Source organism: Peromyscus leucopus, chromosome 17 (genome assembly GCF_004664715.2).
Source record: "Peromyscus leucopus breed LL Stock chromosome 17, UCI_PerLeu_2.1, whole genome shotgun sequence".
Taxonomy (NCBI): Eukaryota; Metazoa; Chordata; class Mammalia; order Rodentia; family Cricetidae; genus Peromyscus; species Peromyscus leucopus.
Window position 1 is genome coordinate 30489784 of NC_051077.1, and position 21235 is coordinate 30511018.

At 41.4% G+C, this 21235-nt stretch overlaps 1 protein-coding gene across 2 annotated transcripts in view; it reads left to right on the forward strand.

Annotated features, from left to right (window-relative positions):
- Window positions 1–15697, forward strand: part of Pdlim3 (PDZ and LIM domain 3) — a 32798-nt gene extending 17101 nt beyond the window's left edge. The window contains exons 4-8 of one of the 2 annotated variants that reach the window (XM_028881163.2): window positions 4954–5021; window positions 9742–10005; window positions 11546–11676; window positions 13683–13794; window positions 14941–15697. In XM_028881163.2, coding sequence (XP_028736996.1) covers window positions 4954–5021; window positions 9742–10005; window positions 11546–11676; window positions 13683–13794; window positions 14941–15130 — 765 coding nt within the window. In that variant the 3' untranslated portion in view covers window positions 15131–15697. Of the gene's footprint in view, window positions 1–4381; window positions 4570–4953; window positions 5022–9741; window positions 10006–11545; window positions 11677–13682; window positions 13795–14940 lie in introns of both variants that reach the window. The other variant, XM_028881164.2, reaches the window with a different exon arrangement.
- The last annotated feature ends 5538 nt before the right edge of the window (window positions 15698–21235 follow it).

Genomic DNA, 21235 nt, shown 5'->3' on the forward strand with positions numbered 1-21235 from the left:
TTACGGAAAGATTTACTTTTCCCCCTTACTGAGAACTGGGTAAGTAGAGCACTTTTCTGGAAGCAGAGATGTGTCAGTTGGGGAGACAAAGGGCATCAGCCTACTACAATGCTACCGCAGGTGAATGGCAAAATGCCAACCAACAATAGAAATTGAGTTCTTGTTTCTCAACCCAAGTCAAATTGTTATAGTAAGTATTGTGACCTTTGGTATGGGACAAAATATTCTTTCTGATTTTAAACATACTATCTACTCACTGAAAGTGAAACACTGTGTACCAGTATCTAAGACCACAGCCAAATAATAGCATGTTGATAAATATATATATAGTTTTTTTTTCCCTCTAAGTTTAGACTTGGGGGACTTTTTCTTACACAATTATAACAGTTGATATAAAATTTTAATGGCTAGATTTTTTTTTCATCTTTCCATGCTATCACTAAATAGAGAAGTTTTGTTTTATAGATTCAGGTTTGAGTCTTATGCTTCTAAAGGACCTTAGAACTTGTTCAGGTCTGTTTCCAGCAACTGAATGAATCCTTGAGTCTGGCGGTCTGTGAGCGGACTCTTGACATTTTTCTAAACAACACATCGCTCTAGATGGGCGTGTTGTTAGTCCTTCTTCAAAGCTTCCTTTCTCAAAGCAAACTGTTACTTTCATTCCTGCTTAACATCAGCCCGACAACTCAAAGATATGATGTACCTATCTTAGCAAAAATAGATACTTTTTAGAAACAAACAAACAAAGGCTCTTATCTAAGCAGGAAGAACATTATGCCCATGTCTTTGTAAAGTACTGTGTCTTCCTATTAAAGAGGTACTTACATGTGCAGCCAGCTTGTTTTCCTAAAACTAACTTCAATCTCCAATGTTTTGGTAACTGGAAGGAGCTAAACAAAGGGAGCTCTCGTACACGTTTCCCCTGGAGTTCCTCTAATGGGGAGTAAACACGTGAAGCCCATCACTAGAGGAAAATGGCCGTTTCAAGTGTGGCTTTGTTTTCCATTTGAAGGGTGGGCATGAGTGGATAGCTTCATCAAACCCAGGCGCGAAGATACAGACAAATCCATTGCCTCACTTTGACTTGATCAAATATTTGCTCGTTTTGCATCATGGGTTTCTTGCTTCCCTGCAGTTTTCATATGAAAGATTTAGAAAAATGGTAGGTAAATGAGAGAAAGGAAGTGTATGAGTCAGACCCCCTGCTTCCGATGAAGACGGTAATGGCCTTGACCCTTTATCTATGAGCAACGTCATCAAGTAAGATGTTGGGTGAACTGACTTTGAGTGTTGTCCTTGTCTGAGTCATTTCTAGGACTTGGGGGGCTACTGCCAAGAACCCCATTTTTCTGGTATCGGTGGCATTCCATCAGATGCACATCTTTCACCCCAACTGTTTTAACATTTCACTCCTTCAACATAAGCCCCTAACATCTAAAAACCTTATTTTAAAATTGAGAATTAATTTGAATGACTACTTTTTGTTAAGGTAAGAATTATTTGATGGCTTTCTCTGGGTGGAATAAACACAAACGCAGGAATAGAGAAACTGCTATATAAAAATTTTGTGTTGCATGTGCTTTTCCAAGAAAAGGAAAAAAAGAAAGTAATTAAAGTGGACTAGCAGGCACCTAATTGGCTTTGTCTTTTGATTCTGTTTGACCATCAACAATGATGTAAGACTTGGACAGAATGCTGCCTCTCTGTGCCATTGTTAAATCTCTTGTTTAACTTTGGTGTCTACACTTCATTGTGCTTTGGGGAACCACTCTAGAAGCCCATAAACTAACGCTTTGCAAAGCCTAAACAAGAATGTTTTAAGCCTGGGTTAGAAAGACCTCCTTTTATGATGTGAGGGGAATGTAAGAGGATTTGTCTGTTAACCAATCATACATTTCTAATGTGAGAAAGAGAGACAGAGAAAGACAGAGAGACAAAGAGAAACCAAAACTGAAAGTCACAAAGGAAAATCTTGGAGCTGGCTAGCGATGTACTGCCATTGGAAGCCCTACTGGGGATTCTGAATGTACAAATGCCTTCAGATGAGCTGGTCGCTTTGTAGGACAATCACCATCCATGCTTATTCATTATCTGAAGGCTTACAAAATGACAACTGAAGGCAGATACTTTCTTCCCCAATCAAGCCATCATAGTAAATTAATTATTGTAAATGCCGCACTATTCACCAAGATTTTTAAGACATTTCATACTTCCGTTCTGAGAAAAAAAAAAAAAAATCAACAAAGCTTGAATGGCTTGTTATCCTGACTGACTTACTCTATAATTAGCATGGAAGATTTATAATCCATCAAAACTAAATTGGGCGATTAGCCTCTGTCTTCTTCTTATCAAAAAGAGTTACAAAGGCTCAAGCCATGAGTATTGTCATTACTTACAATTATTTCCAGCACACTTTTTCAAACCATGATAATGGTTAATCAAAATGGTAATGACAAAACACAGCCAATCCAAATTAAAAATCAGCTCATCACCCTGGGACTGCACAACTATGTAAATGTTTGCACACAGTTTTATGTGTTATGTGACTCAATGCTGGGACATTTCTAACACTATGTTTGGTGGTTCCAATACTTTTTCTACCAAGTGGCAGCAAGAATAATGTCATCCAGCCAGTACCTCAGCATCGAGCTATTCTCGTAGGTGAAAAAAGGTATATGAACAAGGTATTAGTCAGTCTAATAACACTGTACAATCATAGGCTAAGCTGTATTCAACTTAAACCTTTTGAGCTTCAGGAAACTGTTGATACATGTGTCCAAGCTTGAGGGGTCAAAGAACCTGTCCTTCATATCATCAGAGATTCTCAGGTCTCATGACATTGGGGACAGATGGAAAAATGACTCAGTAGCTAGTAATTGAAGCTGTGCCCATTTGCACAGTCATAACTAATTTTTAACATGGTCAGTTTTAACATGGTCAACAGGCCTATTTGGGGAAACATTTCAAATAATTATGCATTATTTCAAATCTATGTGCAACACTGACTGCATATTCATAGAAGAAATGAAGACTATAAAGATGGGTGTAGCTACTTCTGCTGAGTAGACTCATTTGTACAGAGCACAGTCTCATGAGTATTTTAGCATCCCTACCAGTTTCGTTTGGTGCTTCTAAGACAAAAGTGAACAGCTTCAAAAACTATCCATGGGCTGGAGAGATGGCTCAGAGGTTAAGAGCACTAGCTGTTCTTCCAGTGGTCTTGAGTTCAATTCCCAGCAACCACATGGTGGCTCACAACCATCTTTGATGAGATTTGGTGCCCTCTTATGGTGTGCAGGCATACATATAGGCAGAACACTGTTTACATAATAAACAAATAAATTTAAAAAAAAACTATCCATGTATTCAAAACTAGAAAATATTATTCCTACACATAGGTTGTTCATTCGGGCATGTTTCAAACTCAAGGCTTGAGACACTGCTGTGTGGTCCTATTCTTTGAGCAACAGAGTGAAAAATCTGATTTTAATTATATATATATATATATATATATATATATATATATAGAGAGAGAGAGAGAGAGAGAGAGAGAGAGGTTGATATCACATCTCTAGATTCCTTTCATTTGTCCCTCAAAAAAGGGACAACCATTCTTTAAACATACATGTGTCATTATCACAATAAAAGAAAGGAATTCTATTTGTATGTTCCTACTTTCATAAGTTCTTCTCATTCTTCTTGCTTTTTTAAAAGTACAGCCGCACTCAAATTAATGATTGGGCCTTGTTGATTGTAAATGATGATTAATTGGGTCTTGTCATTGTGAATATTTTTAAAAGCAAAATAAGAATCTGTGCCTAAATAAGTTTAAATGATTCACTGTAGTTATTCACAACTGCTCATTTGCCTGCTGATTTTTTATTCTCTCACTTGGGGGGAAATTCATTAAGCCTGGTGGTAGCAGGCTTTCCTGAGGCGTGCTGGACCCTGGGTTCTGTCACCAGTACCACAAAAGCAAGAGTGTATTTATAGAGAAGAAAACACATGTAACCTCAGCTGGAGAGAATATTAAATCTGGCAAATTTTTTTTCTAAACTAAAAATCTTCTCATAATACACTGTTTTTGAGTTTCATAAAAGAAGTAGAGGAAGCCAGAAGAAGAGAAGGCCAGACAGTGCTTGAATTTTGAGATATCAGATGAGGTCTGGTCCATTGCATCTAGAATTTGGTCGATGAATGTAGCATGTGTAAATTACAGAGACATGAGAGAAAGATGGACCCTAATTCCTCTCCTAACCATTTCGCTAATCCTATAGCAGGTAATGATGCCTTAATTAACAACAGCGTTGCTGACGGGTTTGTTCATTAACTGCTTTGTTGTGCGTTCTGTGGCTCTGTGTGTTTTGTCTGCCATGTACAGGAATTCAAACCCATTGGTACCGCACACAACAGAAGGGCCCAGCCTTTCGTTGCAGCTGCAAATATTGATGACAAAAGACAGGTAGTGAGCGCTTCCTATAACTCACCAATTGGGCTCTATTCAACTAGCAATATCCAAGACGCACTGCATGGACAGCTGCGGGGTCTCATCCCCAGTTCACCTCAAAAGTAAGTACTGAAGCTCAGTTCTGGCCAGTGTTCTTCATGATGTGCTTCCTTTCCTGACGCCCAGCTCTTGCCGTTTCCTCCTTTCCTTTCTAGAAGGTACTACTGCACTTTTGTTTTTAAAGAGAAGCATCTAGAACTTGGCTCTAATTGTTCTGGAGCCGGTCAGCCAGTTCCTGAATGTTTAGTAGCTATGAAGCTTTAAAAAAAAGAAAAGAAAAGAAAAGGGAAAGAAAGGGAGTCTCTGGTTCCATCATCACCCTTCTTAGTCATGTCAATATTCAGTGGTAAATCATCCTCTCCACAGAATTCTCATGGATTTACTTTTAGCCTCAAAAGAGCAAGCCACCACTGAGGGATTTTTCTTTAACCCTTTGTTTTTTACAGGATGTGAACTACTTTGAACACAAGCACAATATTCGGCCCAAACCTTTCATAATTCCAGGCCGAACCAGGTCATCAATTCTGAGATTGTGAAGTTTGAAGAGCATGTTGCTTTACTCAATCCTTACTAATCACCCAGAAAAGTAACTTCTAGGTGCCTGAAGTGACTTTTCCTTACAAAGCTTATTTCAGAAGAGAAAAGAAGCAACTCACTTAGCAGCGAACACTAGCCAGATAGCATCCGTTACTGAGGGTAAATATTGACCAGCTGGCAGAGCTGTGAGATTTTATGTGATCACCATGTGTATTTATAACTAGTGCCCCAGAAGCTCTGCAGATCCCATCCAGAACACAGTGACCTTTGAGACAGGCAGATGTACCCTGTCCCACGTCAGGAAAGCCTAGCCTGCAGAAACAAACAAACAAACACACAAACAAACCCAGCCCCAGGTAGTAGCAAGTAGAAGCCAGGATTGCTTCAAGTGATTGGCAGACTCCAGCCATCCACCTCAGTGCCTGCTTCTCCTTGCTTCTTCAAACCCACCATTTTGGCCCTTATATATATTCATGCATATGGATCCTTGCAAAGGAAGAAAGGCTCCTTGAGACAGAAAGTTTCTATCTGGTGAAAATCATTATAATTTGAGAGAAGGAAAGCAGTTACTGTAAGTATTGCTGACTCTTACGGAATACGTTGTATAAACCATATTAACAATGACGAACAAAACCTCAAGTCCTTACCTGTCAGTCAGAGAAGTGACTGTAGCTACACAGTCTTTTCCAGAATCTCCTCTGAAAGTTGAACCTGAACTTCAGCTGAAAGGAATACCAAAATCGCAACTTCAGGAAACCTCAAACCCATCACTCTGACCTTCAGTTAGTTAACCCAAGGACACTGTTGATCAGACCAGGTGGATCCTAATGGGTTAGAAATGCTGCATAATGGTTTACATCAGGTGCCCCAAACTGGTAGCCCATAGGTGAACTCATACCATAGGCGTAATCTATTTTGCCCTCCCACTGTTCACTATATGTGGGAGTTAATTAAATACCTTTACATGCCAGCTTATTGAAATGCTCATCACTGTTAAGTACCTGTTAACTGGTCCATTTTATAATTATGTGGCTGACCCTGTAGGGACTTAACTCCTGTGACTAGTAAATCCTTACATAATATATGACTTTGAAGTGTAGACCCTTCAATAAGCTACAAGAAGGGCCAGAAGATAGTCTCCAAATAAACCACACAGTTTTCATAATGTCAGACACAGAAAGAAATGTGGGAGGAAGAGGCTAAGAAAGCTGCGGTGCCACATGAAGTGTCTTTGTGGGACTGGCTCCACGTTTTCTCCACAGAACCTAGAAATGAGCCTGGAACATAACAAACAGTGTATGCTCACCACATGCTCATTGGATAAAGGATTAAAATCCTAAGAGTGCTCAGTGCTAGCTGCTTTCCCCTCTCCACCTTTCAGCTCTACACCATCCTCTTTGTTACCTTGTACCCATTCCTTTTCCTCCTTTTTCCCCCTTTTTCCCAATGCTACCCCTACGACACTCCACCTTCAGTCACATAACACACCATATTAAAAGTTAAAAATGTTCAGGGCAGTGGTGGCACACGCTTTTAATCCCAGAACTCGGGAGGCAGAGGCAGGTGGATTTCTGTGAGTTCAAGGCCAACCTGGTCTACAGAGCGAGTTCTAGGACAGCCAGGACTACACAAAGAAACCCTGTCTTGGGGGGGGGGAGTTAAAAATGCTATTTTACTATTAGATAGATAGATGGATAGATAGATAGATAGATAGATAGATAGATAGATAGATAGATAGATAGATAGATAGATAGATAGATAGATCCAATATATAGCTAAATATATTGAGTAAAGACCTAGGACACATTTGATTGTACAAAATTCAAAGTAAGTCAGAGGGGCATTCTTCTATGTTTTCATCTTAACTTTAACGTGGCAACAAGGACAAACCATTTACAAGCTTGCCACTTGCAGATCCCTCTTAATACCACAGAATTTAGAAGAAAGGAATCCTCTAAAAATAGATACATAAATAAATAACAGGTACCTGTGTACAGATTCTAAAGACTAGTAGAAATGACTCTCCATTCTTCCTTTCTTCCTCTGTCCCCTCACTATTTACTCTACCCTTGGAACTTTTTCCTCTCTCCCAGTGATCCAGTGATTTGTCCACAAGGTACAATTTTGCGAGGCTACATACCAAGCTACTACTGCACTGTGAATGAAAAACCTGTTTAATCTGAAGTAAAACAGGTGCAGTGGATTTAGGTGTCAATGTGCATAGTGTTTCCGTCCTAGCTCTGGCTGAGTTTGATGACTTCATCCCAGTCGAAGCCGTTTAAAGCACCGGCATCTTTATATCAAAATATGTGACATTTTTAAGTCAAAGTGATAACTTACAATATGCACAAGATACTTTTATGGATCTGGATGTAAAAATGAAATGTTTCTGGGTAGCTTTAAGCAAGTTACAACTAGAAATCTGCCCTCCCTGCTGAAAGTCTGAACACAGTCTGAGGGAAGTTGGTTGTCTGTTAAAAAAAAAAAAAAAAAAAAAAAAAAAAAAAAAAAAAAAAAACCACCTGGGTTGTAAAGTATTTGAGGTCACCGTCCTCTTTACAGGTGATGCTGCCACATTACTAAGACAATCTCAAGAGATCAAACTAGTATCTGCATTCCAGGTCATTAAGGATAAGTCCCTGGGCTCATGAGGATATTCCACAGTGCCTAGAGTCCCTGAGAACAATTTTATTGAAATCAACACAGGAACTCTTTTAACATTGTCTTGGATATTTATAAAAGGTCACTCTTGTTGATGTTACATCATTTCCTCCATTTAGTAGGCACAGGCCCCTAATTTATTAGTCACGGGACCCCAATTCAATGATAAAGGAAGGAGAAATAGAAGACACATCTTTGACAAATTAAAACCATATGCACATATATATCAATATACGATCCCTAATAGCAGAAAAAATGCTGATTACACCTCAAAATAAAGGATATCTGTGAGTTCACATTGACGATAGCTTACCCAGCATCCAGCCTGATGCACAGGAAGCCAGAGAAGTTCTAAATCTTTCCTGAATGGGTCTGTTATGTTGGTCCCTCAAGATTTAACTCACTGTCTCAAACTCCCATTTTTCAAGTTCCTGAACCTCATTACACTTACATCAACTCATTTAATCCTGACCAAACTGCTCTACAAGAGAAAATTTCCTTTTTTTTTTTTTTTTTTTAGCAATTAAAGTCAATTTTAGGAATTGGTGCTGAGCCAAAAAAAAAAAAAAAAGTGGTGAATAAGGCCACATAGCATTTTGGTATATGACTTAACTAATGACCTGGCTAAAATTTAAACAAATTCTCAACAGGCAGGAGTGAAAGGGATGGTGTAGGAAGTTGGATTGTGCAACACAAGACCCTAAAAAATAATTAACTTATTTACTGACAGTATTGTCCAAACTAACCAGGCTACAACATTGATTTAAAAAAAGAAAATCAGTGCCCAGCATCCTTTTTGGGTTTAGTGTCTACATGGGGCTGTAGTTAACAACAGTAGCCTTTTAAAGTAACTGTAAAGGTGGGGCCCCATATATCACAGCTGAGATCACTGACTTTAAGACAATCACATCACATACATGTATGTGTCTCGGGTTCACGGCAACACTAACAGGCAATCATAACAGAGGCTTATGTTAATAGCTCCATATAGCTCGGTGATTGATTACTTAGCATGCCTGAGACCCTAGGTTCAATTCCCAGTACCAAGTTAATTATTACTAATTAATTAACAGATGCATGTCCGTTGTGGCTGGTTGCCAGTTCAGTTTCATAAAGCATACCAAATTGCCCTTGTCCTTGACTAGGATGACCAACCTCTATAATATTTTGAAAGTCCCTAATTCTTATCCTTAAAAGGAAATAAAAAATATGCATGGAAATATGTGTGTGTGTGTGTGTGTGTGTGTGTCCACAATCTTGCATGAAACACCTCTGTGTGAAGGAAACAAACCTTAGCCTGGGGTAGCATCCAGATAATCAGAGATGACCTACTTGTTCCATAATCATCAACTGCAAGGTGATGGGCATTTATTGACTGTTTCTAGTTCCTGTACGAAGTTACAGAACAGCTTTAAAAAAAAAAAAAAAGAATATTCTTAACAGAATCAGTGAACAATAAGATGATGTATTGAAATGGCAAAGTACTGATAATATAGCTCAAAAATACAATCTTTAGTTAGCCTTACCCACAAGTTGCCAATTACTATTCAGTCAAGGCTTGCCTCTCTGATTGAAGTATGCTTGTTTTGAAATGTTCAGCCTAAATCTTCATGCTATATAGTGGTATTATGTGTGAAATACCACTCTTTATACTCTAATTATAAAACTGAGAGACATGAAAGGATTATCTAGCTAATGTCCCTCCACCATTTACCTGTGATACTGTCAGAAACCAAATTATTTGACCTATTTTTTTTAAAGGAGGAAAGACATTTGTTGTCTACCTGCTTTATGGACCCTTTCTACATGTTAACCTTCAACCTGACAGAATCAAGCCAACAAATGCAATATCACCAGCAACTTTTGACTTTGTCCAAGTTTTTCGAGTGTGAATGTTTTTCATCGTCCCTTTTAGACACACTTTAGACTGATGCGATCACCTCTTCTGCCCCCAATTCCTTCTCCCCTGTCTGTGTTTGTCCTCTGTGTTCTTCCGGTTCCTGTGTCCTCTCTGTGTAACCCCGACATTAACACAGCGGCTGCAGCACGCCTTCTGGTATTGACGGTGGCAGTGGACGCAGCACGCCTTCTTCTGTCAGTACCGTTAGTACCATCTGCCCGGGGGACTTAAAGGTTGCGGCTAAGATGGCCCCTAACATTCCTTTGGAAATGGAACTTCCCGGTGTGAAGATTGTGCACGCTCAGTTTAACACACCTATGCAGTTGTACTCAGATGACAATATCATGGAAACACTTCAGGGTCAGGTTTCCACAGCTCTAGGGGAGACACCCTCGATGAGGTAATATGAGTCTTTCTGAACCTATGGGCATGTTGACTAAACGCATGGGTGATGTCTACTTTGATGGGGTCTTCTAGCGTTGTCTTGGTGGGAAGAAAGCTATGGGAAAGCTTCAAAGGAAAAAGAAAAAAAATGTATTGCAAACATTTAAGCCTGGTGTTGAAACTTCACTATGTAGATAATAGGGCAGATCGAAATAAAATGAAATCACATAAAGGCCAAATGGATGTCTTTTGAAAGCTGCGATGTGCTTTATAAATGCCTGATTTAGTATTCTCAGCAGTGGCTTGTGAACGTACATCTGTCTTTTGTAAGTAAAAAGATGGGAGGCGGGGATTGAGAGAGTCCAAACACTGTTATGAGATGATCCTTTCTCTTTCTCTAATTGAGGTGGAAAGGATTGTTTTGCCGTTTAAAATGTTTGCATTTCATTAAGTTCTTATAAGCAAATGCTTCAAGCTGTTAGTGAAGATATTCAATTCCAGTCAGTCTTTATTTTGACTAGTTTCTTCTTTGTTATTAATGTCTGTTCCAAGTACCTTTGCCACCAAGCTTTTCCAATTAAAAAGATTTATTATGGAATAAAATCACACTGCTTCTTTTGGTATTGTAAAATCACTTTCTATAAATTACTGTGATACTTGAGAATGTTATGTAGCAATATCTCAGAGTTGTCTCAGGGTTTATTCAGTGAGTTCATCCCAAAGTCATTTTGTAAAGAAATATATATACGTATGATTATTTTAAAATATAACAGGTGACTAAAAGATACGCAGATAAATTTCTAGATGATACAATTCAATAACAAAGTATTTAGTGCCTAACAAGTAATATTATGATAATATTTTTATTTTTTTTTTTTTTTATTTTTTTTTTCCGAGACAGGGTTTCTCTGTGTAGCTTTGCGCCTTTCCTGGAGCTCACTTGGTAGCCCAGGCTGGCCTCGAACTCACAGAGATCCGCCTGGCTCTGCCTCCCGAGTGCTGGGATTAAAGGCGTGCGCCACCAACGCCCGGCTGATAATATTTTTAATTGTTCATTATTAATGTATTTACTGAAAGCATAGTAAATAAAATTGCTCTCATTATTAATGTGACTATTAAAAATAGAACAGTCAGTTTAGCAAACATTGATGGAAGTTTCTGCATTGTGTTGTTTGAAACTCTGTTGGGTGAATTTCATCAACTGATAAGTCATAAGAAATTTAGTTTTCTATCAAAAAGGGGAATATTTAAACTTCTATGAGTGAGAAAAACCAAAATGAGCTCACTCCTGTATTGTGCCTGCTGTCTTTTTTTTTTTCTGAAAAGGGGGGGGGGTGCTATTTTGTTCACATCTATAATTATATGGCCATCAGACACAGGTCTTGTTTTTTAAACGACCGTGTCCTGACAGAGATAACCGATGTGAATTCCCGTGGTATTTCTTGCATAGAGATTCACTTGAGAGTCACCCCTGCTCAGCACAGAGGATGATACTTGTCCTGTTGCCTCCTCACGGGGCTCCGGATGATGCATCACCGACTGCATTTGTGTTTCAGTGAACCCACGGCCTCGGTACCCCCTCATTCAGATGTGTACCGCATGCTCCATGACAATCGGGACGAGCCAACTCCTCCCCGCCAGTCAGGCTCCTTCAGGGTGCTCCAGGAACTAGTGAACGACGGGTCTGGTGAGTCTCTGCCAGTGTCTACTGACGTATATGTAGAGGCCCTTGGATGGGTGGAGGAGGAGAAGAATTGAGCAACAGGGAATGGATGTCTGGATACTGGTTTTAGTCAGTATCCAAGTGAGTCTTTGCTCAGAAGGAGTTAGAGAAAGAACTTTCTGGACATGTCCAGGTATTCATAAAATGAAACTACTCATTCAAACAAAAAACACCAAAACCAAATTCTACCCATAGTAGTCAAGGGCCAGCAAAGCTTATTAATCAGAAGATTTAGTTCTCAATGGATATTATAAGATTTCTCAGCCTCTTCCCCCACAACTCCTTAGAATATTATCAACCTTGAGGCAAAAAAAAAAAAAAAAAAAAAAATGGCCGGGCTGTGGGTGGTGCATACCTTTAATCAAGAAGCAGAGGCAGGTGAATCTCTGAGTTCGAGGCCCGTCTGGTCTACAGAGTGAGTTCCAGGACAGGAGGGCTACAAAGAGAAACCCTGTTTCCAAACAAACAAACAAACAAGAATTAATGTTAGGAAAATTTTCCAGAACAGCAGGGCTACACGAAGAAACCCTGTCTTGAAAAAAACTGGGAGGAAACAAAAAAAGCATGAAATGAAATCTGCTGTGGTCCTCAGTCTGGGCAAAGCACCTTGTATATAGTACTACTAAGTTTCCACAATAACTCGGGAAGGTAGAAACTGTCATTTGCCCCAGTTGAGAAGTAAGAAACAGGCATAAGAAAAGTGGACTAGGATACGGTCACACAACCAGTACGCAGGAGAGCTGACCTCTCACCAACTTCTGTTGACCTGTGGCTTGTACTTTAGCCCATGCTTTTTGTCCCCCAAAAGATATATACTGCCCTCTAAGAGTCACACAAAGGCAAAAATGCCTCCTTGGGATGGGTAGGAAAATGGGAATTAAGTGTTGGTGGGGTTCTAGAAATAATGGCGAACGGGTGCATTGATAATGTGGATGTGAATGATGCAACCACGGTGGTATGCAGGACAGTTGCTCCTTAGAAAGTTCATTAAGAAAGGACCCAGAGCCAGGCGGCGGTGGCGCACGCCTTTAATCCCAGCACTCGGGAGTCAGAGCCAGGCGGATCTCCGTGAGTTCGAGGCCAGCCTGGGCTACAGAGCAAGATCCAGGACAGGTACCAAAATTACACAGAGAAACCCTGTCTTGAAAAAAAGAAAAATAAAATAAAAAATAAATAATAAATAAATAAAAAACAAGAAATGACCCAGGAATTCTGTGCCTAGACAGACATCTCAAAGCAGAAATGAAAACACACACTTGTACGATGGTATTCCAGTTATTTGCAAGGACCAAATGGATGAAAACATTCAAATACCCGTTGAGACTCAAGTGGGTAAACAAAATGTGATAACATACCTGGGACACGATGTTACCCCACCTTTAAAAGGCATGAAATTCTGACCGATGGGAGACTATGGATGAACCTTGAAAGCATTATGATAGGTGAAAGAAACCGGACATAAAAGGAAAGATCTTGCTGGTTCTGTTTCTATGAGACATCTAGAACAGACCAATTTATAGGCAGAAAGGGGAGAAGAGGTTTCTAGGGTTGAAAGGGAGGGGAAGAACACTTCCTATTTAGGGTTTACACAGTCTCCAGTTTCTGTCTGCAGATGACGAAAACGTGACAAATATACAGTGATATGCAGCAGGTGAACTACGTTCTTAACAGTCACTGGGATGGTACATTTTATGGCATAGGTTTTTTTTTTTTTTCCCCAAAGTGCCCTTTGCTCCTTCGAGCATCTTGCAACAGTTCCCAACAGCAGATTTTGTAAGTCATTTCATTTTAAAGGGGCCTGTTTCAGAACCCAGTCTCTCCTGCACCCACGGGCCCTGCTCCCTTTTGAAACCACGGTGCAGAGGCCGCTGCAGAATTCCTTGGGCTAAAGTGCACATTTTAAAATAGACTCCAAGCGCAAACCGGAGCCAGCTGTTCCCCACCATAAATGGAAACACTTTGTTTTTCAGATGATCGTCCTGCTGGAACTAGGAGCGTGAAGGCTCCGGTTACGAAAGTCCACGGCGGAGCTGGCGGTGCCCCGAGGATGCCACTCTGTGACAAGTGTGGGAGCGGCATTGTGTATGTCTCACTTTCAACTCGGGAATTCACTTTGAGTCTTGCCGGCAGTTTTCCACGTCTTATACTTTTTAAGCCTTTATGTAGAAAAGGGCAACTTTGAAAAAGTTAAATTTCTATTCAGTAACTTAAAATAGAACATCTACAATGCTGTAGCATATTTGGTCAGGGTGCCTTAGTCATAACCTTAAAGTGGAGTCGAATGTGAGTCAGCAGTCTGTACCTTCAGAAATACTTTTTGGGGGAAAAAAAAAAAGATTCTGCCCAAACGTGTACATGAAAACAATTTCCGAGAATTGTGACTTCCGCTTTGTAAGTTAACTTCATTAATATGTAATCTTTGAATACTTACTTTTCTGTATAGGAGAAAAACAAATGCAGGGACCATTGGGTTGTGAGTTAAGATGCATTACGTGACCAATTATTTCAATTGTACAAATATCAAGATATAAATTTCTAAAATACAGTCAGCTTCCATCGTCAAGAAAGCCCATGTGTGAAAAAGTCACCTTTGCTGATTCAGATTCTTCAAGTGAGTCACACCATCTTAAATGTGTTTCATGTGACCACTTCTTCTATCCCTTTATCCGGTTCCCCCAGCACAAGTAGAGACAAAAATGTGTCTAGTTATCTAAGAGAGCAGTGAGACGAGGGGGTCTTGGTTAGAACCGAGGGAAAGGAAGTAGGGGCGGGGTCAGAAAGAAAAGAGGGTGGTATGGCATCACCAAAAGTAATTATTGCTCCTAAACGAAAAGAAACCAAGTCCTGGGTTAAGGTAAACCCACCTAGTGGGTGTGCCATCTCTACTCAGTAGAGTAGATGCTGGACCCAGGATAGAAAGTCAGCTGGGGGACTTCCAACAGTGCAGCCCATGGCCTGCCTCCAAGTACCCACATATATTATGGCTCCCACTTGTAAAGAAACTGGGGGTGGAGCATGAGGCTGGAACCTACGCAGACTGGAACCTCCTCTAAGTTACGCGTCTGAGACTCTGGAGACTATTCACACCTCAGTATCAGAGAGAAAGGTGATGCTGAGGCCGAGCTGTGCCATTGCCCAAGTGCCTGATGGGAAACGGCCGAGCTCACGGCAGCATCCTCTCCCTTTCTGGACTGGTCTCACCTGTATACCTGTGTCTTCTCCCCACAGAGGTGCCGTTGTCAAGGCCCGGGATAAGTACCGGCACCCCGAGTGCTTTGTGTGCGCTGACTGTGACCTCAACCTCAAGCAGAAGGGCTACTTCTTCGTGGAGGGGGAGCTGTACTGTGAGACCCACGCGAGAGCCCGTACGAGACCCCCAGAAGGCTACGACACCGTCACTCTGTACCCCAAAGCTTAAGCCCTTTGCAAATGAGAACCCGCATGCACGCATGCACGCACCCACGCACATTTACACTGGCCGATGATATGGATGGCTTTCACAGAAGGAACACTGTCCCCTCCCAATCTAAATGAAGCCAAGGCTTTTAGGCATGTATCTTATTGTCTAGGGAGGGAGGAAAAAATGGGGAGCCAAAGGCCCACCTAGTGACAAAAACAAGTATTACCTATGGTTTGTAACTCTTTATCTTTGGGGACAGCAATGGTGACATTTAAAGCAATAATGTTTCAATGTTACACTCCACAAGTTCCATCTGCTAGACAACCGTCCGATATGTAAACACATGGATATTTAGGGGAGTCAAGTGGTTTTTTTCCTCCAAAACTGCTTTTGATAATTGTAGTAAGTGGTGCCAAATAGCAATCTTGTACTCTAACAAAACCCGCAGGTGTCTGTGTCTGTTTTTCCTAACGTGCCTGTCAGGAAGACATTTCCAGGATTTCTCTGTTTTACATGCAAACAGCTGTATCACTGGATGACACAACTCAATAAATGCGTGAAGCATGTTTTTTAATTCACGGTGAAGTGGTAATCAGTGGGTTCATCATTTCAACGAGAGGACCTACTCCTCTCTTAGCATGGAAACTAACAAATATTTTAAGAAATCTGTGCCCTCGTCAGTTTTTATAGTTCAGTCTTTTGTGTGTATGGTAGGGGTTGGAATACGTTCATGGGGTAGGGGGCCTGGACAAGTGCAACCATGTTTGTGGAGGCCAGAGGTCACCCTTCACGTCATTCTTCAGGAGCCATCAACATTGGGTTTTGAGACAAGATCTCTCCTGGGGACTCCGGGCTTGTTGATTCAGGTAGGATGAGTAGTCAGCTACCCAGACATCTGCATCCATCACGGGCAGCTGTCAGCCCCTCTGCCTTTTTATAAGAGTGCTGACGAGGGTCAAATGTTGGCCATCCCGCTTGATAGGCAAGCTCTTCACTGACTGGAGTACTTCCTGCCCCCCACCATCACCCCCCACCCCTACTCCCTACCCCCCGCTGTTTCTTATGGGGGGGGGCCCTAAGTTTCTGCTGATGGAAGGAACCTTGAAATTTTCTAATTTAAGGCAATTCAGTACGTTTCCCATTATACTTTTTTTTTTTTTTTTGCTTTGGCTCGGGCTCTTTTTATCTGTATTTGTTTTATTGTATGCACATGAGTATTTTGCCTGCAAGTATGTATGTGTACCACGTGCAGGCCTGATGCCTACGGAGGTCAGAAGAAAGTGATGGGTCCCCTGGAATCGGAGTCATGGAAGCTTGTGAGCCACTATGGAGGCGCTAGGTAGGAACTAAACCCTGGTCCTCTGCAAGAATGGCACGTGCTCTTAACGAATGAGCCACGTCTCCAGCCCTCAGCTTGGGCTCTTTTGGTGAGATGTCTCTTTCACATGAACATTCAGTGAAATGGAAAGCTAAGGTCCGTCAGGACTGTTTCTCTCTCTGACTTGGCAGCACCCTCTTCTGTATCCCAGGATGACATCTCTATGGGGAGACCTCCTGGAGAAGGTGGGTACTGCCTCCCTGCTAGGGCTTGCTGGTCCCCACTGCCGATCTCCAAGCCTTTGCTGTGAACTTGCTCTTGACATAGTTCAGCCCAGGCCTTAACCTTGGCTCCTTTGTCATCTCTAAAACTCTTAGCTCAGTCTTCCAAGGAGTCTTGAGTTGGGACATGAGCTCTGTCTGGCCCCTGGCCTGGGCAGTCTGCCATGGAAGTCCTGCTAAGACTCACCTTCCCAGTCACCTAAGCTAGCCCCACAGCAGAGCCCTTGACTTGTGCCTCTCACCTACTTCCTTCCCTGGGGACACTAGAGCAGTTCTGAATTTGTCCTTTTAAAGGTCGCACGGTGGGGAAGCAGTGAGATGGGGTGATGACTGTCTCAGGGAGTCTGCCTTTCTGGTGTCACTCAGCCATGCCTACCAGCTGGAGCTGCTGCTTGCTAACCTGGAGCATGTGTCTTCCTCCTAGAGTGTCCAGAATGAGACATTTAACTGTCTCTGACCCTGACTTCTCCAGAGAAGTCCTGCCTGGCTCCCATGGGCATTTGTGATTGTAACCTCTGCAATAAAACATGTTTGTTTCTAGAGCTATTAAAACTAATAAGTTCTGATTGAGGTCTAGGGATGTGAATTGTGTAAAATGCATTTCATTTTTGCTCAAAGGTTATTTTTAAGAATGTGTCCTGGAAAACAAAGTTTTGGAAGGTGTGGAAGTTAGATGAATGGTAACTGGCTGAGAAAATTAAAACCAAAACCAGCAACAGAGCAAACAGAAATACAGGTGAATTTACTTTCTAGACTCTTGAAAAGCATCAGAATTGACAAGACCAGGGCCAGAGGCCAGAGGTTAAAGATGGGGCCGCCAAAGGAGAAATAAATGGAATTTATCTAAGACACACTTACAGGCTAGGGACGCCGCAGCTCACCTGGTGGAGTTCTTGCTGATAAGTCTTTACAACCTGAAGGCCTCTCCGCCAGCGCAGCTGTCCAAATTAAACCAAATCAGACCGAAGTGGAAAAGCCCAGGTTTAATGGGTAAAGCATTCCAGGCGATTCCCTGGCCCCTCAGAGAGGAGACCAGGAAGAGAGAGAAGAAGAACCACCTGTCTGTTCTCTGGGATGCAGCTTATATACCCTGTGGGAGTGGTCTTGAGCCTCTCTGGGGGAGGAGCTGTGTTTGGTGGGCTTTGAAGGGGTAGGTTTGGGGAAAGAGGGGGGGGGAGTTGCGGTGGACCTTCCAGAACATTCCAGACTCTTTGGGTATAGGGATGCCAGGGTGCCAGGAGTTGAAGTGGAGCTCCCACCCAAACACTTGCCTCCCATACACAAAGCCCCAGAGTTGATCCTCAACTTTAAATAACCCAAGTGTGGGATGGACATCTGTAATCCTAGCACTCAGGAGGCAAAATCAGGAGGCTCAGAAGTTCAAGGTCATCTTCAGCTACATAACACCTTCAGGGCCAGATACACCGGTCACTATTTCAAACCACAAACAACAACAAAGAAGTATTTAGTGCCTACATGCCACTTACTGAGCCCTACATACTCACACTCCTCAGTGAGTCAGTGAGCCTTACACTGTGGAACCAGAAAAGGAAGCACAGGGAACGATTGTATTCTTGACTTAACACAGAATAAACTAAGATCGGATGGCTCATGAAGAAACATTAGACATTAGTGTACACTGTGTTTTGGATGTTAGATGATGTTTTCCAAGAGAGGCATGGAGACATGTGTCTGTAACCCCAGCATGTGGGACTGAGACAGAAAGATTATCTTGAGATTGGGGGCTAGCCTGGGCTACCCATTGAGACCTTGTCTTAATTAATCAATTGGTCAATAAACACAGAAATGATGGTGGATTTCTTTAAATTATAGTTCACATATTTTAAGTGCAGTGGAGCACATAGTGAATTGCTCACGCTCAAGTTTAATAAGGAACTTATTATTATAGTAATGTATGATAGTGTCTGTAAAAATCTGAAATTTCAGAGAGATATTGACTGAAATTAGATAATTTAGATTATACGATTAAGGCTTCTGAGATAAGCCCCAAAACTTCACATTCATTATTTAGAATAAATACTATTCTTCAAACAATTCAACCTGAATTTAGAATTAATAAAGAGAAATGAATGTCATATGAAAACTATTTTAAAGTGTATAAGGTAAGACATAAAAAATCAATGATAAAAATTAAAGGGAATTATTTAAAGTATTTTCTTGAACATTTTATTTATTATTTTTACGTGTATGGGTAATTTGCCTGCATGTATGTCTGTGCACCACATGTGTATACAGTGCCCACAGAGGCCAGAAAAGGCGTTGGATTCCCCGGAACTAGGGTTACAGATGGTTGACAATCACCATGTGAGTCCTGGGAATCAAACCTGGCTCCTCTAGGAGAGCAGCCAATACTCTTAAAACACTGAGCCATTTCTCCAGCCCCAAGAATGTTTTAAAGCAAATGAGTGAGAAAGAAATATTCTCCTTATATGGTATTTTGTCCTTCAGTAATGAATTCACTCCAGAAATTCTATGCAGAAACTCATGTCATGAACAACCAAAAAAAAGACAATTTTGGTTTAGCTCAAAGAGGAATATATTCTCTTAGGGACAAAAGAAAGAAAGACTTGGACATGGTTTAGATTTACAAGCTGTAGAAAGCCAAAATACTCAACGACACTATCCATGTGTATTTTTACACCTATTAAGGACAGGGGCATAAAACCCAATAGTGCCTCCCATTAGCAGCTTGCTCATCTCTACACACGACAAAGCTTCTCAGCTGCCCAACCCGAGAAGACCTGAGGTAAGCAGATGCTTTGGGTCTCTTTATTAACTCTAGTTACAAATGTTTGCCAGAGGGCTGGAAATATGACTATATGTCTTATTCTCACAGAGGACCCAAGTTCAATCCCCAGCAGCTCACAAATGCTTGTCACTCCAGCTCCAGGGAATGCCTCTAACCACAGGCACAGGAACATATACAGACATACACACATAAATATGTAAATAAATAATAGTAAAAATATTTAAAAAAAAAAAAAAAAAAAAAAAAACACCAAACGGATGTTTGGCATGTTGTCCTTTGAACCAACCTGATTTTAGCCCTAAGAGAACTTGCTTCTTGTAAGCATTACTCTATTATTCTGTCATTATGGGGGGAAATTCTTTTATTCATGCTGTACCTTAATTCAAATAAGAAAAGAACACTGAGAAAGAATAAAGGGATGAAAAAGTTTCAAGTAAATGAGTCTCACCTGTAGAGGAACTTCTAAATGGTCTTATTAAATAAAAAACACAGAGCCAAATATAGGGGTGAAAGCCTTAGAAAGATCAGGGAAATAGGGAAAGCCACCAGCCAACCTTACCTCACCAACTCTGCAGCTTCCAAATGTGAATGCGAGCTACTTCCTGTCTACCCACACCTTTATTGCTTGCTGTTCTGCACTCTCATTGGCTCTTAGCCCAGCTACCTCACTTCCTTGTCACTGCCTATCTGTATAGACCTCCAGGTCTCTATGGTTGATACTGGGATTAAAGGCATGTGTGACCATGCTTGGCTCTGTTCCCTAGTGTGGCCTTCAACACAGAGACCCCGCCTTATAAGTGATCGGATTAAGGGCATGTACTACCACTGCCTGACTTCTATGTTTACTTAAAATGGCTGGCCTTTTCCCCCTTGATCTCCAGGCAAGCTTTATCTATCAAAGCACAAATAAAATATCAACACACTTACCTGCCCTACATGGCTGTTTCACAGTAATGCTCTTAGGTCTCTGATCACTAAGGGGACACTTCAATAAACAGTCACTGGGCACTCACTGACAAGCAGGAAGTGGTGGCAGCTAGACAGGGCCAGTCATCTTACTGGTCCCATCGGCCTGCAGAGCTCTTCAAAGCTCATGAGAGTGTTTCTTGTGAGTGATTTGTAAAACCAAGTATCTTTAAGAGGGGCTACTTTATATAATTATTTTTAGATTGGGGAAATATTATCAACCATTTTTATTTGACTACTTGATGAACAATCAAACATAAAATCAGGGGCCACTGAGGTGACTCATCGGGTCAAGGTACTTGCTGCCAAGCCTGATGACCTGAGTTCAAACTCCTGAAGCTCACACAGTGGAAGAGAACTACTGATCCCACTGCCAGGGAACCTCTTAAGCAGATCAAGCTACACAACTGTCTCTCTTATGCAGAGGTCCTAGTCCAGTCCCATGGAGCTCCACAGCTGTTGGTCTAAAGGTCATGAGTTCCCACTAGTTTGGTTCGGTTGTCTCTGTACATTTCCCCATCATGATCTTGATGCCCCCTACTCATAGAACCCCTCTTCTCTCTCTTCGACTGGACTCCTGGAGCTCCAGTCTGGTGCATGGTTGTGGATCTCTGCATCTGCTTCATCAGTTACTGAATGAAGGTTCTATGATGACAGTTAGGGTATTCACCAATCTGATTACCCAGGTAGGCCAGCTCAGGCACCCTTTCCATTATTGCTATTAGTCTAAGCTGGTGTCATCCTTGTAGATTCCTGGGAACTTCCTTAGCACCAGGTTTCTCCCTCTA